Source organism: Thunnus albacares, chromosome 10, assembly GCF_914725855.1.
Source record: "Thunnus albacares chromosome 10, fThuAlb1.1, whole genome shotgun sequence".
Lineage (NCBI taxonomy): Eukaryota > Metazoa > Chordata > Actinopteri > Scombriformes > Scombridae > Thunnus > Thunnus albacares.
The window spans coordinates 20090759-20106842 of NC_058115.1; the positions used below are offsets into that span (position 1 = coordinate 20090759).

The window sequence follows — 16084 nt, forward strand, 5'->3', positions numbered from 1 at the left end:
GAACTAGAGCTGTGATTGGCTGCAGGCGCTGCCCGCGTGCCTGTTGTTGATTATGACAGGATGCCATCTACAGGTTACAGCTTTACCTGACAACAAGGATCCATCTACCTACCATCCATCCATCCATCCATCCACCCACTCACCAGTCTATCTATCTATCTATCTATCTATCTATCTATCTATCTATCTATCTATCTATCTATCATTGCAAATTAAACATCTTTTATGCAATCTAGATTTAATTCGGGTATTTGTGTATTTTTATGTCATAACATATGAGATAATGTTTCTAAAATATTTAAAAGTGTGTAGGCTACTTGCTTAGCTCATGCAGGCCTGAGGCTATTTACTTAGATTGACGTGTAACATTTTATTTACAAATTTAATCTCTCAACCACATCCATAATTACACATATCCACAAGAGATGTAATTAAAATGAGTAGATAAATAATTCATTTCGACACAGAAACCTTCTATCTATCCTCTAAATGATGAAAGCTCTTATGATGATGTTTATGGTGATGAAAAATAATTCAGCAGTATGTGAAAGTAGAAGTGGTTTACTAGTCGCTGGAGCTCTTTTGTACTAATATAATCTGCATTAGCTCTAAATGTTATCAGTACCGTCATTTGATATATACATTTATTATATTTACTATATTAACTATACTTACATTAATTTAAGGTTGGCAGTTGCCAATTAAGACCACACGATGGCGCCAACACTGTTTTTCAACTAAATAAATATGAGAACAGAGGGCCAAACAGACCTTGATGTCTTACAATGGACATGAAGACAGTCTAGAGTTTGGTCCAGATGTGTTAGTGTCAGTCAGAACACAAGGAGATAATATTCACATCTAATAAATAAACTCTAGACATTGCTAAATAATTACAGGGTAAATTCATGCCTGAGGAGAAAACATTCATACTAAGCAAAGAGCAGACAGTGACACAAAAACTTCCATATTTAACAGAATGGATACTATTAAAAAAAAAAGACAGATACTAAAAATAATATCACCATTTAACTGGAGCAACATAGATATCTAACTGTGTGGTTTTTCTCTATGAGTGAAAACACTGAGGTCATGACTCAGCTGAGCCATGACGTAATTTAGTCTAACAGCTGAAATTACACAACAGCCAGCCTGACAGAAGGCTTTTAGTGAGCCAGTGTGAAGGAGTGCTTCAGTGATCTATGGACCTCGATGTGGATATGCATACCGCCTTCATTCCCTTTTTTAAGAGCAGGCCACGGATCCTTAACCTCAAACACAACGATGGAACAGCAGGTGTTTTCACTTGCAAAAGTGGAAAATTTATTGCTGCTTAGAGGTTTTTACATTTTTTTTTCTTTTAATATTTTTACCATGTTGATTTGAAAATAACAGTTTCAATCAGTGTCTTTTTGTTTGGCTCTGCAGTTATCTGTAGGTTTCCATGGGGAAATGCAAACTCACTTATAAATTCAATGAGTTAATATCTCTTAATACTGAGAAACATTAATGAATTCAGGCACACAGCTACAATCACTGCAGCCTGCTGGTGACGTCTGTGACAATGCGAATGTGTAGACTGCACTTGTCTTGGTACCCATGTGACCTCAGGGAGGCATGGCGTATCTAAAGCCACGCAGACAGACAGCGTAAATGGCTGTGATCCCTGTTGCTTCTGATTCGCTAATCCCTGTTAAAGTTGTAATGGGGCAGCTATGGAGAGGCTCGCTGAATGGAGGATTAACTGTGCTACCTGCTGAGATGGGCGTTTGTGGATGAACCGGTCAAAACAGTATTAAAACTGATTTCTCTGGGTCAGGGGTCACGTCCAACACTCTGAATGCTAAAAGGATGATTAGACGACGCCCAGCTGAGTAAATCATGTAATCTGATAGTGTTGCTAAAATGAGACCTCCACTTGAGAACAGTCTAGGGATGAGCGTCCAAGACACAGTGATTGTGTCTGAAAGCTACATCCTACTTACCATGCTGTGTGCTTTTAAAGTTCACACAATAATCTCTCTGTTTGCAGACATGCACTTTATCTGTATTTCATTCGTTTTTCAGGCATTTTACTGATATTAAACTAAGTGGTTCAAACTAACTACAGTGAGCAACACATTCATTTGTACTGTCACTGATTAATTGGTTTGTTTTTGTTGGAAGTGAATGAAGACATTACCCATACTGGAAAAATTATGACAGAAAGATTTTTAGTGACAGAATTAAACTTTTGATAAACTGCGAGAGAAAATAATGGTTCAAAGTTGGACTAATGTGAAGACCTCAGTGTAACTTATTCTCATAGACTCAATTATGTAGTCACAGTTTCAATAAGAGTAATTACAGCTGTGGTGATTGGTGAACAACTCATGGAGGATTTTTGTGATGTTCAAGGTCTGCAGCTGACAGAGAACCTGACTATATTGTAATTAGCTTGCAGGGTTACAGACTTTTACATCATCACTAATAAGAACTTCAGACTACATGTCAAACAGGCGCCTCTTAATTGAAACACAGTCTCTTCATTTATTGAACTCTGATATGGGAAGATTATGCAGCTCTTTAACTGGCCAATAAAATGGTGGAAGGATGATTAAAGCTGCCAAGTGGACCTGTAACCTCATAGTCAGCAAGCAGTTTATCATAAAAATTGACAGTGTAGTGCTGTGATATCAAATGTGTCAGAGTCCAAATAGTCATCACGTCAGATGTCAATTACATGAGATGCTTAGTGTGGAGAGTTTCTGACGCTGTAAACATACTTTCCACTAGAGCTGCAACAATAAGTTAATAATTGTAGTAATTTTTTAAAGCAAAAATGCCAAAAGTTTGCACTTTTCAACTTCTCAGATGTGATGATTTCATGTTTTTCTTTGCCACACATGATTGTTAAGTGAATATCTTTGGGTTTTGGACTGTTGGTCGGACAAAAACAAGACCTCTGGGAACATTGCTTGTGACTCTAGGAAATTGTAACTGTCAGGTTTCACTATTAATTAATCAATTAATTGAGGAAACAATCAGCAGACTAATAGATAATGAAAATAATCGATGGTTGCAGCCCTACTTGCCACAACTGTCCCATATCTGAAAAGGCAGCACAAGATTTTAGTAAAGATTACAATTAGCTATTACAGAATGGCTGATACACAACGTGCTTAGAGGCCAAGGACACTATGTCCTGTCCTGCTACCATCATGTGATTCTTTGCAGCTGGAAAAATAATTTATCAGGAGGAAGTCAAGTTGTGGCAGTCCCTCAACAACACACGAACACCCAACTAAGATCTGGTCTATGTCAACCTGTCTTTTGCTTCTTTTCTGTGATAAATTGTGAGAATATGAAATTATGTTTTTACATTTTAATTGACAGATATAGAGATCACTTAACTGTGATAGTGAATATCTGAAACAGGTGTCATACTGGCTGGTGAATGGTCGAACAGCTCAAGGTTAAAGTCATCAGTCACACCATTTGGAGTCAGAAGAGGCTTGGCAGGAGATAAAAGTATATTTAGAAGGTTGGAATAATCTACCTCGCTAGAGGTAATCCTGGCCCTTTCTCTGCAGCAAGTAATATGTGCAAATGTTCTGCTAAACTATTAATATATGTCAAATAAACTGGTGGACTCACATGCAAACAGGCCTGTGTATCACTTTTCTGCAAGTGTCTTGGATGAAATATTGTCAGCAGGTCAACTTTCTCAGCTGATTTTGGATCATCCCCAACTACAACTTGGGAGACCTGTGCAGCTCTAAGCTTACATTTCACACATGAGGGTGCCAAACAGCTTCCCAAAGCATCATGACCGAGGACATGAGGCTGCCAAGACGCTCAGTCACACTCCGTCTGCAACAGTACCCTTCACACATGGCATTATATTTCAAAACCAGGCAGGAGATTCATTCAGTAGGTTGCCTTTATTTCTCTTTTACTGGCAAGGTTCCTGTGTTCAGGGAATGACATTCTGGTGAGGGGCAAAACAAAAAGAAAAAGTATGGGCCAAGAGAAGAGTGCAGAACAGATTCCGCCGGTACAACTAGTAGAAAATACTAGTTGGTCCCTATAAATATATAATCGCAGCATTTCAGTCCATCCAAATGTACAAGATATGTTACAGTTAAACTTCACAACATGAACAGTGGACATAAAAACTACTTAGAGGACTTTCTTAAGCTCGTCATACAAGACAAGCACAAAAGCGCCACCCATGCCTCTCAGCACATTAGACCACGCTCCCTTGAAGAAAGCCTTGCCGCCCTCATCACGGGCGATCTTCCTCCAGCAGTCAATGGTGCCGCTGTACATGATGTCCGCTAGAGGAAAAACACAACAACAGAGAAATCACACCGCCATTCTAGCAACGCTTTAGCACAACCAGACAGTGATATTTTGTATTCATTACCTCCTTTGCGTCCAGACTGCATCATCATACGACGACGGACAGTGTCGAAGGGGTAGGACACAAGACCAGCGACTGCAGTCACAGACTGAGCAATCATCCAGCTGACAATAATGTGTGTGTTCTTGGGGTCTGGAAGCATGCCTAGAAAAGAAGCATCAATCAGAAGTTGAGTGAAAGTCTCAAGGCAAGGAAGTCCACTGAGAAAAGAGAGGTAAGCAGCTCACCAGATAATGAAAACTCACCCTTTGCTGTGTCATAGACGCCAAAGTAAGCAGCTCTGTAGATGATAATGCCCTGCACTGACACACTGAAGCCCTGGTACAGACCCTTGATGCCATCAGACTTTGAGATCTTCACCAAGCAGTCTCCCAGGCCTTTGAACTCGCGCTCTGCTCCGGCTTTGCCCACATCAGCGGCCAGACGTGTTCTGGCGAAGTCGAGGGGGTAGACGAAACAGAGCGATGTGGCTCCAGCGGCACCACCAGAGGCCAAGTTCCCTGCGAAGTATCTCCAGAACTGCTTATGCTTGTCCACGCCATCGAGGAAAACCTTCTTGTATTTGTCCTTGAAAGCAAAGTTGAGGGCCTGAGTGGGGAAGTATCGGATGACGTTGGCTAGATTGCCTCTCCAGAACGAGAGGAAGCCCTGCTCTTTGGGGATACGGACGACACAATCGACAATGCCCTTGTACTGCTTGTCAGCTGAAATCTGCTTGCTGGCATGTTGCACCTGTAATTAAAGCAGAATTATCGCAGTGCATTAGAAACCGTAAAATGAAGGCTGGGCAGTAAAAGCACTTTGACACAACTGCAGTGTAAACGAACCTTTACCTTTCACCTGTTAACCTTTTGACTTGTGTAATTGTTAAGGACGCAAATTCCCATTCCCATGATTCTCATGCCTGTGTCTGACAGGCACATTTGCATCCATGTGCCACAGTTCAACTCTGTCGGCATCCATTCAACTATTCACACCCCTTCCCCCCTCCTCCTCCTCCTCCTCCCCCTGCTGCTGCTGCCGCTGCTGCTGTTGCTGCTGAGCCCAGGCCCAATGCAGCAGTGGAAAGCCATGGTGCAAACCTTGCTTTGACCTTGTTTGTTAAGTTTTCATGCCAAACTAAGAGCTGTCATGGAAGATAAGCACTTTTGATATTCAGAAACACAATGGATGGCTATGTCTGTCCCTTTAAGTCACTGTATTTTTGCTTGGGAAGGCTGCAGCTTGTATTACGTAACAGGTCTGATACAGCTGAAATAAGCTCATTCCTCATCTGTCCCTGCAGCAGACTAACACAGCTGCTCTGATTTACAACAGGCCCATATAAGTATACTGATTCTACTTAATGCAGCATCTATGCATCATTTCCTCTACCAAAGCATCTCCTAAACTAACTGAACTCTTGTTTATTTATCCCTCCATCCCTTAGGAGTGACTACACCAGCAAGGAAACGCTACAAATCAACAAACACGTTTCCTGTTAGTGTTGCAGAGACATTACTTGCAGTTCTCATTAGATGCCAAGTGCGTGCAAAGCAAGAAATAACATTTTAAAGTGCCTCTCACCTGCAGAAGAAGCTTGACTCTCTCGATGGGGGCAACAGCTGTTTTGGAGATGGCAGCGGCAATACCACCAGCCAAGAAGTCCTTGGCGAATGAAATAGCTTGTTCACTCATCTTCTGGTGTTATCAGTCGCCGTCCGGTCACTCGGTCGGTGGGGTTTGCCGGTTTAGGTGAAATGGCCGAGTCCAATCTAGAAGTGAGGGGATTTAAGGAGACTGTGCGCGAGAAAAAACGCGAACTTCGACTCTCGCGTTTGATTGGTGGGCTGCGGTTAGGAGTGGGCGGGGTTGACTGATGTCCTCTGATTCAGATTTGGTGATCTCCCTCATCACTCAAGTAAGTCACAGCAAGTTATCTGTCCCACAAGCTCATAGTTTTACTAACTTCTTTAATGTCCTGTTGAGATATTCTGACTGAATCACATCTCAACACAACTGAGGAGGCACTGGTATGTTGTTAAAAATGAGTTTTATGATCAAGAGTTGGCTCACGGTCGTGTCAAATGTCAGTTTGAAGCAGCTGAGGACTTTAGGGCCTCTGCTATGGTGGGTAAAGGTCATCCCATCTGTTAATGTCCTTTGGTTGTCACTCATTTTCCCACAGTATGGAGGAGGACATGATTGAATCAGCTGACTGATTCGACACAAAGCAAGTGTCAGCAGATCGTTACTTTCCATCTCTGGTTCTGTCTGACTTTAGTCGGTGCTACTGGATCAAAGGGATTTACTCAAGTACTGTACTTAAGTACAATTTAGAGGCACTTTACTTGAGTATTTCAATTTTATGCTACTTTATACCTCCACTTCACTACATTTCAGAGGGAAATATCTTACTTTCTATTTCACTACATTTATTTTACAGCTCTTCAGCTGGAGATTTGACACCATGGATAATATAACAAGCTTTTAAAATACAACACATTGTTAAAGATGAAACCAGTGGTTTCCAACCTCTTTGGCTTTTGAATTCTTATAAAAAGTAGTGTGTAGTCTGGGTCACATTTCAGATGTTTATGAGTTGTTAACACAGTGATTTTTCCCTCTAAACTTCTCACATAGTTTCATTTCAATAAATGTTCAAATGATCCAATATTTAAATAAAAATCAAAGATTAGAGAAAAAGTCCAAAAACTGAAAACAGATTTGTATATGAGAACTTTGTTTTTTCTTCTTTCCTCTCACATTAATCATCTCACGACCCCTCAGATTTATCTGGTGACCCTTTGGAGGGACACAACCCCTAGATTGGGAACCATTGGACTAAACTAGCTAACTGCATATAAAGTAGGTGAAACTAGCTCCTCCTCCAGCAGCTACAACAGTAACATGCTGCTCTAACACTGATGCTTCAGTATTGATTATCTAATGATAATATATCAATCAGAGGGACCAAATCACTACTTTTACTGCAATATTTTAACTACATTTAGCTCCTCATACTTGGATTTTTCTGCAGGACTTTTACTTGTATTAAGTATTTTTACATTGCTGTATTGGCACTTTTACTTAGGTAAAGGGTCTGAATACTTCTTCCACCACTGGACAGAACAAACTCTTAGAAATATCCTGAAAATTATCACAACACATAAAATATGAATTACTGATCCATATAACTAATAACAAATAGCAGATAATAAGTTGTATAGTTGCTACAAGACCAATAACACTGAATTAAACGTCAAAAACTAGAAAAAAGGCACTTTCTACTCTGAACCTAGACCTAAGAAAGTGGGCTAGAGGAGGTGGTTTATATTAATTTAAAATTAGATCATCATCTAATATATATGCATAACCCATATAACATACAAAAATACACTTTAACAAATAAAAAGTGTCAGTAAAAAGAAAATTTTAATGTTTTAAGCACATTTCTTCAATCACAATCAACATTTTGCCTTTTTTATACATTAAAAATATAATCTATCACACAAAATTGCATATTATACAACAATATCAAACATTCATGATGCTTACATTTTAATTTATGACATGAAAGAGCATTTTCAACGAATACACTATGGCAATATGTAATGTCTTTGCCGTAATAACTGAAATAAGCCCCAAAATAAGTAAGTAACTCTTAAGGCACATGATATTAAGTTAAAGACAGTCATGAAAATACATTGTGGTTGAGTGAACAAACCATTTACAAACAATACTGTCAGATAAAATAACAATGTTCTGAAGGAGGTAGACCGTTGCTGCCAGGAGAAACAGTAAATATGTGTTAACTGCTGTAATGAAGATATAACACTGGGAAAACAATGTTATATATTACTAGTCTCTTAAGTCCAACAAATACTCCTGACTCAGTTTGCTGGTCAAGTGTGGTCAGCAGCCGATACTTTTCACAAGACATCTTCTCATATGAAGTTTCACCAGCGGTTTCCAAAGGACGACTCCCCTGACCCAAAATTCCTGTTTTTCAAGTAGCGCTTCACCTCTTGCAGCTCGTATGGCCCCAGGCTCTGGTCGACCCCTGGAGCAAGTTTGTAGCTCAGAGGTGAGATGATGTACCCGTTGCGGTAAAGGCAAACCTGCTTACACATCTCAAAGCAGGTGAAGAGAAGGCCAAAGTAGGGAACAATCTGTGAAGGGATAACAAGAGGTTAAAAAAAAAAGACTTGACTGTAGTCCACATTCTCAATCATGAGGTTAAAAGCCTTCACCATAGATCCATGCCACATAGTTTACAGTGTGTACAATGTTGTGAAATGTATAAGCTTTATTTTACTTCAGATTGAGGTAAAAGGCTACTCCTGACAAGGCTTTACATCTATAAAACAACGTACAGCCATCATGACATTTGCAGCTGAAATCGGAGAGCGGAGCATGCTGTTCCACAGACAGACTTTGCTCACCTTGCTCGTGATATTCCTGCTATGAATTACACACTGAAGATTGTTTTCCATGCCCCCTCCTCCCCCCCACCTCCCACTGCCCCTTTTGCGTAGGCCATGGGTTACAATACTTTCACAGGCGTACTCATGTTCCTAAGGGCACGTGCAGAGCAGTTATTTCAGTTCCTATTACTTGTCTGTAGCGCAAGATAAAGTAGACCTATTTTAGCCATATAAATGATAAGTAAGTGTAAATGTAAGTGTGACTGAGTTCATAAATAAACAGAAATTAAACTGTATGGAAAATTATTCACAGACACCGTACCTTTATTGTGTTGGCAGTAAGACCGTTCCACAGTGAGAGGACGCCCTTGTTTCTGACCACCTGTATGAAACAGTCAGTCACTCCATTGAAATGAACGTCAACTCCACCAAAATGAGGGAGACGGGCACTCTGCGCCTGAGGAAAGAATGAAAGTGAGAATGACTGAAAGTGATACCACTTGTCTATAAAGTGAAGTGTAGAAAAGTCAAGTGAAGCGTGACAGGACAGCAGTATATCAGTGTTTGTGTGTGTGTGTGTGGTTGATTGCTGATTTAATCAACTTCTCTTTTCAACTTTGAGCAACTTTTTAACATTTGTACAGCAAGTGACCTGAACAAACCTGCAAAATATTACATTTCTTCAAGAATGACAATAATATTAAATCAAATGAAGGGACAACACCAACTCAGAATTATGTCCTTTTGAGAATAAAGTGGAAAAAGAAATTAAAATCAGTCAAACAGGAGATGAAAACTATTAGAAGAGGAAGCTTTTAAAAGTGATAAATGATTATGTTAATTACATTGTGTACTAAAAAGCTTCCTGTGTGAAATAGTCAAACTGTGTCCTTTGCACAACTCTACAGCCTGACAGCCGTGTGACAGAGGAAATATATCTTTAGAAGTTTCAAGGTTCCCAAAGCAAGCATGCATCCACAAGGCTTTTAGACTGTTCAAACAGCTTCATTTGGAGATAAAACATTAAGCTAACTTGTGAGTTAAACAATACTTCACCTAAAGCATTACCTTAAGCTTCTGCAAACACACTCACTAGCTTCCCCATCATCTATTCTCTGCCTGATGTTTAATGTTTAGCTCTTTTCATGACAGAGACTATAGCAGAAATTATGTAGTGTTTCTGTTTATTGTAAGGCGATGTAATGGTTTCATGAAATGGACACATAAAGCTTTCTGTTTGCCTGGTGTCCAACAGTAACTGGCTATCTTTAGAGAACTTATCTATAGCTTCTGCAGACCAGGGACACATTCACATTCCCAGCTGCTGTTGAACCTTGTGGTAGCTAATAATAGTTAGATAAAACCGGATGTAGTATTCTGTCCTCTGCAGCGCCATTGTTCCCCAAGTGTCCTTCCAAACATACAGAATATATGTGAAACGTGATGTAAGGGCGATACATGCAGACTAAGCATGTTTACATACAACCATGAGTATTTTTTATAACATGTGGAAAATGTCCTGACTCTTTAAATGTCTATAGGCTTAATCATTTTTAAAGATAACATGAAGAAACTTACTACCAATGCTATTCTGGTTTATTTGATTAACAAATTAAACTTTCCATGATCCCATACATGAGTGACCAAGTGAGACCAGCATTAATTTAAATAAACCCTCACTGCCCCCTGATGGACTAAATATGGAAATACAGCCAGCACTGTAGCCTTGTTTATTTTACGGTTATTTTCTACAGTTATTTCAGGTATGAACAATAACAAAACACTTGTCATAACAGACAAATTTGATGATTATCTGATTTAATTGAAAGGTCTGTCAAATTATCTCCAGCATTATTCCTGTGATGTTGAATGTAGTCACATTGAAATCTTGCCATTATATATTTCCCTTTAAAAGGCCATAATAACACAACTAACCGCCAAAATATATAAGTTAAACCGAGACCCTAATTACGATTAGTTGACTACCTGGCTAAAAGTTTTGACGTCTTCTGTGTTCTTTAATTCTTCTTCTTCTTGTGGATGTTGTTGCTGTATTATTGTGTTAATGTTTTGCCGTCTCCTGTTGCTATTTGTCTTTCTGGCATCTTGTTGTCTTCTGTCTGTAATTTTCAACCATCACTTCATTGGTTTAAGATCATCTGGCTAAAAGACTGAAGTTGAAAATTTGCTGGCTAACACTGGTATATTTACAGAAATGTTGATTATTGTTCATTGTCCTTATAAATAAATGAAATGAAACTGATCTCTTTTTTAAAAAACATGTCTGTTTCAGTTCTCCTATAAATCATAGCCCACATGTGGAAAGTTCACTGGTAATTCACCTGCATCTTCCGTTTAACAGTTTCAAAAGGGTAGGAGAGGGTTTGTGCCACTCCTGCTGCAAGACAACCATTAATGAAGTTCTGGAGGGAAGAGAAGCGAGAAGGAGGCTCCTGCCACAGCTTGTCCAAGTTCATGTAGACCGCATAGCATCCAACAGAAAAGGGAAATGCACCTGCAAGTTACAGTAAAATGCACCATTAATGACAGAAATGCCCTTAACGAGGGGTGGATATTAATATTTTGGTCACTCGCCCACCAGAACTACTTAACTGTAAGGTCTGTGCCAACATCATTAGGCCACATTAAAAACTTTTACCAAGTGAAAAGCAGAGCTCCTCTTAGCAGCATTAATGTTTGATATCTTAACATTAATTCATTTGTAGGAATATGCATACACACCTAAGACAGTGAGGGAAAAGCCCCTGTAGAGAGCAAGCAGCCCTTCATTCCTGGAGATCTTTGAGAGAGTGTGAACGACGCCGACGTACGTGGGCTCTCTGCAGTTCTGAACAATGAGTCTGGTCTCTGCCACCTCCAGAGGATACGTGACCAGAGCAGCAGCAACGCCAGCTAGTCCACCAGCGAATATGGCCCTCCACTGAGAGATGAAGCCCAGTTCATCCATGTGGAGGTGGACTATCCTGCACACAGAGGAGGGAAAAACCAAAAACACTTAATTGTAGGGAATGCATTGATCAGACAGTAAACCCATCTCCCATTTGTCCTGGTAATTTGATGGCATTGTTTGACAGATGTAAGCTTTAAGTACACATATTCTGTTTTTAATTTATGTTTACTTTGTTGTAGGGCTGCAACTAACCAATATTTTCATTATCGCTTAATTTGTCAATTAATTGATTAGTTGTTTGGTGTATAAAGTGTCAGAAAATGGTGAAAAATGGCGATCACTGTCTCCTGACGCCCAAGATGGCATCTCGACCAACAGTCCACAACCCAAAGATATTCTGTTTGCTTTCATAGAAACAAGAAAATATTCACATTTGAGAAGCTGGAACCATAGATTTGCACTTTTTTTTCTTAAAGAAGGACTCCAAATAAATAATCAATTATCAAAATAGTTTATCATTAAAATCATTTATCATTGACATTTGCTGGTTCCAGCATCTCAAATATAAGGATATGCTGCTTTTCTAGACTATGTATTCATCAAAAACAAACAAACAAACAAATAAAAAAACAGCAAAGAAAATCATCCTTATTGGCAGCCCAAGCTCAATCTATTGTTTATTAAAGTTTTAATGCATGTATTAATGCTATAATTATCAAGTATTCTTAAAGATCAATATTAAGAAGTCTGCACCAAACAGCCAATGAATAACTCAGGTCATGTGTGTGGAAAAGGACACTATGTACTATTCAGCACGGTGTACAGTCAACACTACGTACAGTCAGGATGAGGTGTTAACATAAACACGTGTCCGTCCTGAAACGTGACAAGGTGTCTAATGATTGTCCGTCTACACACAGCTGAATGTATTTATGACTGTACGACGGATTACTCGCTGACTTGTGTGTTTATTTATCAGCCACGCTGTCGGCACTGCAGTATGTTTTGTCCTGTAGTAACCCAACAGAAATATGCAGCGGTTTTTTGCCCTGAGTTCAGCCTCGCAGGCAGTACTTCCTCTCATGACGAGTATGAATGTTTTCCTCTAACATAGGACTGTCAAAATCCAAGTAGAGTCCTAACAGCAGTCAAACATAAATATCTATGTATAAGACATAAACTTATATTAGGGTTGCAAAAAATATTTTCATTATTAATTAATCAGTTGATTGTTTTTTAACAATTAATTGTCATCAACCATTTTTGTCCAGAGAATGTCATGAAATAATAATAAAAAATGCCTATCATAATTTCCCATCTATGTTATCATATTCAAATTGGTTGTATTGTCCAACCAACAGGCCAAGTTGAATTGCATTATTTAATTAAGGACATCTATAGAGGAAGGAAGCCCAGCTGGAGTGAGCAAAGCCAGTTTGCCAGCTAGATGGTTTCATTTTATTCAGTGGAGATAAAAAATAACTTTTACTACATGATGATAGATCATCATTCGATTTTCATAAGAATAATTCTTTGAAAAGTGCTGTTTTAGCTGTAAATGTAGAGACTGTGGTTGCAACTGATTATTTTGATCATAACTTTTCTCGTTTAATCTATAAAATTTTGAAATGTCCATTACAGTCTCTAATAAACCACAGCAAGTTTTCAAATGTCTTCTTTTGTCTGACCAAAGATAATCAGTTTACTACATATAAGAAACGGAAAACTAGCATATTTTCACATTTGAATGCAGGACTGTGCTCTTATTTTTATAGCATTTTCACTTCAAAAACATGAAAAGATTAAGAAAATAACAAAAAGGTTTTGATTAATTTTCAGTCAACTGAGTAACTGATAAAATAATCTTTTTACCGCTAGTGTGAGGAGATTGTTGGGGGCAGAAGTGAGGAACCTGTGAGACAAAACTCAGGACGAAGCTAAACCCATTAACTTTAAATATCGACAGAGAAAATAAAGCCCTCTGATTGGCTGAAAATAGGTGGTGTTCATCGGTACGGTAGAAGAGGAAGTACATGTTTACCTACAAGAAAGAAAGTAAACACACTACTTAAATGAACCATTTACTTTATTTTAACATTTCAAACAATTGTTAAGGTGAATATCGTTGTTTCCGCTGATGATTATAATATGTCTTCCCCACTGTTCGCCAAACAAACTTGCTAAGTCAACGTCAGCTGGTCAAGTTGGCTAACAGGGTAATAATAAGAGCAGAAACACTGGGTAAAACTCAGATGAAACAACCACCAGAGATGTTATGAACTACACACAAAATGACAGTCAAATATACTTACTTTTTATATGTTGCCAGGTGGACTGCAGAGTAGGGAAACAACCGGAGACAAGACACGAGATTTCCCTTCCAAAATCCCCGAAGTCCTTCATTCTGGTAGATGAGGAGAAAACTTTGCCAAAAACCTCTTTTACAATGAAAAGTGCCCACCTGGCTTTTGATTTTCACCACCTCCAAAGGTGACGTGACGGTTTTACTGAAAAATCCGGCGAAACCGACGCACAAAAAGCTCTGAGACCTCGTTAGTCTGTCGTCTTTTTTAACAGAGGCCATCCTTATTTTGGCCTTCCTCAAAACAGTCTGGTTAATGAGATGATTTCAGTTCTCTCGGAGGGAACAGAAAGGATTTGTTTTGTACAGCTTAGACATCTAAATATAGAGCCCGAGGAGGTATATCCGTCTCATGTCCAGACCAGCGGTGTAATGTGACACATTCACGTCAGTAGAGGAGCTGAAGCGACGGCACAGCAACACTAGAGGACGCCCTTTGACCTCTTCTTCTTCTTCTTCTTCTTCTTCTTCTTCTTCTTCTTCTTCTTCTTCTTCTTCTTCTTCTTCTTCTTCTTCTTCTTCTTCTTGCCTTTTTCCTTTATTTTTTTCTTATAACAATACAAAGATATAATTAAACAATAAGATATAAGATATCAATCAATAAGATATCAGATATTAATATAAACAAACATACAAATAGGGAAGTAAAAGGATAAACAATAAAATAAAAGGATTAAATGAATAAATAAACAATATGACAAAACATGCCAGGGATCACCATAAATAAATAGAAAGTAACATAAGTGAAAACATTAAATTAGCACAGTTCTTCTTCTTCTTCTTCTTCTTCTTCTTCTTCTTCTTCTTCTTCTTCTTCTTCTTCTTCTTCTTCTTCTTCTTCTGTTGTTTAATGAACAACAGAAAGGTTACTATACTATTACATTAAATTATCCTATTGAGTCCTGTGTTTTCTAAAACCCTGAACATAGCCCTGTACCCTACATCACCTGAACTCTTCTGCAACATTCCTCTAATATCTAGTCTCATGTGATTCCTTTGGAGTGTAATTTTAAGAGTCTGTCTCTCTTGTTGATATCTAGGACAATATAAAAAATATATGCTCCTTGGTGAAGCCTTCAAAACAACGATTGAGTGAGATATATTCTCCTCTGCCGGGTCAGATTTGTTGTCATATGTATGAACAGTGGAGGGAGATGTATTCAGATCCTTTATTTAAGTCAAACTATCAATGTTGCAATATAACAATGATAGTAAATTTAATTTGGGCTTACAGCACCATTCAAAACAAAGTTGCAAGGTGCTTTACATCAAGAATCAAACCTTTTAACACATCAATTAAATAAACCAAAAGACAAATACCTATACCAAACAGTACTTAATACATAAGTACACAAAAATGGGATTTTAAAAATGTGTATGACAACTGATCACAAAATGTACATTTTATGCATAAATAGCATATAACTTAAGTAAATTTTAAAAAAGGCTGAGCTGCATTCATTTGGAGAATTTTTCATATAATTCTAGTTTTGTGTAAAATGTTTTTTTTTCTTGTGCTTTCATTCATCTTTAGACAAACACAAATTTGACTTCATGTATGATAGCAGAGCTGTGGTTCTACAGGAGTCCAAAATTCCTGATTTCAAAATGTGATTTGGTAGAAATTTGACAGAAATATATTATGAGAATATTCAGTCAGGTGTTTTACTGATATACATTTTGTAGCACCAGTACTTTACTAGAGTATTTTACTTAATATTGCTTTGCTGATATGGAGTATTTAGATCAGCAACATCAAAAAACCTCATCTTGATGGTCACCACTGCATAAGTATCAATGTAAAGCAGCTTCAGAGATAAAAGTGGAGGAAGTTAAACTTGTGCAGTCATTCTTCATGTGTTTTTCTAGTGAATAAGAAAGGGAAGTTGCATTAAACAATTCTATTATCAGCTGACCCCTTAACCTCAGGCTCCACTTGGTAACCACACAGTTTTTTAGGGCTGAGTTGGATGTCTTTGTCACCATAGGTGGCGCAATAG

General features: G+C 38.4%; 2 protein-coding genes across 2 annotated transcripts; both read right to left on the reverse strand.

The window, feature by feature from the left end:
- Positions 1-3904: 3904 nt before the first annotated feature.
- On the reverse strand, positions 3905-6172 carry slc25a5 (solute carrier family 25 member 5). Its single transcript, XM_044363819.1, has 4 exons — positions 5972-6172; positions 4651-5137; positions 4409-4549; positions 3905-4319 (listed from the first exon to the last, which is right to left on the reverse strand). The coding sequence occupies exons 1-4, from the start codon at positions 6080-6082 to the stop codon at positions 4162-4164; spliced, it is 897 nt and encodes a 298-aa protein (XP_044219754.1). The 5' UTR covers positions 6083-6172; the 3' UTR covers positions 3905-4161.
- A 1628-nt stretch (positions 6173-7800) lies between these two features.
- On the reverse strand, positions 7801-14527 carry slc25a43 (solute carrier family 25 member 43). Its single transcript, XM_044364360.1, has 5 exons — positions 14035-14527; positions 11554-11795; positions 11154-11326; positions 9134-9268; positions 7801-8556 (listed from the first exon to the last, which is right to left on the reverse strand). The coding sequence occupies exons 1-5, from the start codon at positions 14304-14306 to the stop codon at positions 8344-8346; spliced, it is 1035 nt and encodes a 344-aa protein (XP_044220295.1). The 5' UTR covers positions 14307-14527; the 3' UTR covers positions 7801-8343.
- Between the last annotated feature and the right edge of the window lie 1557 nt (positions 14528-16084).

Coding starts and splice junctions, on each gene's coding strand:
- slc25a43 (XM_044364360.1), bottom strand. CDS start 14,306: ATGGCCTCTGTTAAAAAAGACGACAGACTAACGAGGTCTCAGAGCTTT. Junction 11,327..11,553: donor CTTTTCCCTCACTGTCTTAG/GTGTGTATGCAT, acceptor TGTAACTTGCAG/GTGCATTTCCCTTTTCTGTT. Junction 8,557..9,133: donor TTACTGCCAACACAATAAAG/GTACGGTGTCTG, acceptor ATCCCTTCACAG/ATTGTTCCCTACTTTGGCCT.
- slc25a5 (XM_044363819.1), bottom strand. CDS start 6,082: ATGAGTGAACAAGCTATTTCATTCGCCAAGGACTTCTTGGCTGGTGGT. Junction 5,138..5,971: donor GAGTCAAGCTTCTTCTGCAG/GTGAGAGGCACT, acceptor CTTTAATTACAG/GTGCAACATGCCAGCAAGCA. Junction 4,550..4,650: donor CGTCTATGACACAGCAAAGG/GTGAGTTTTCAT, acceptor CTTCTTTTCTAG/GCATGCTTCCAGACCCCAAG.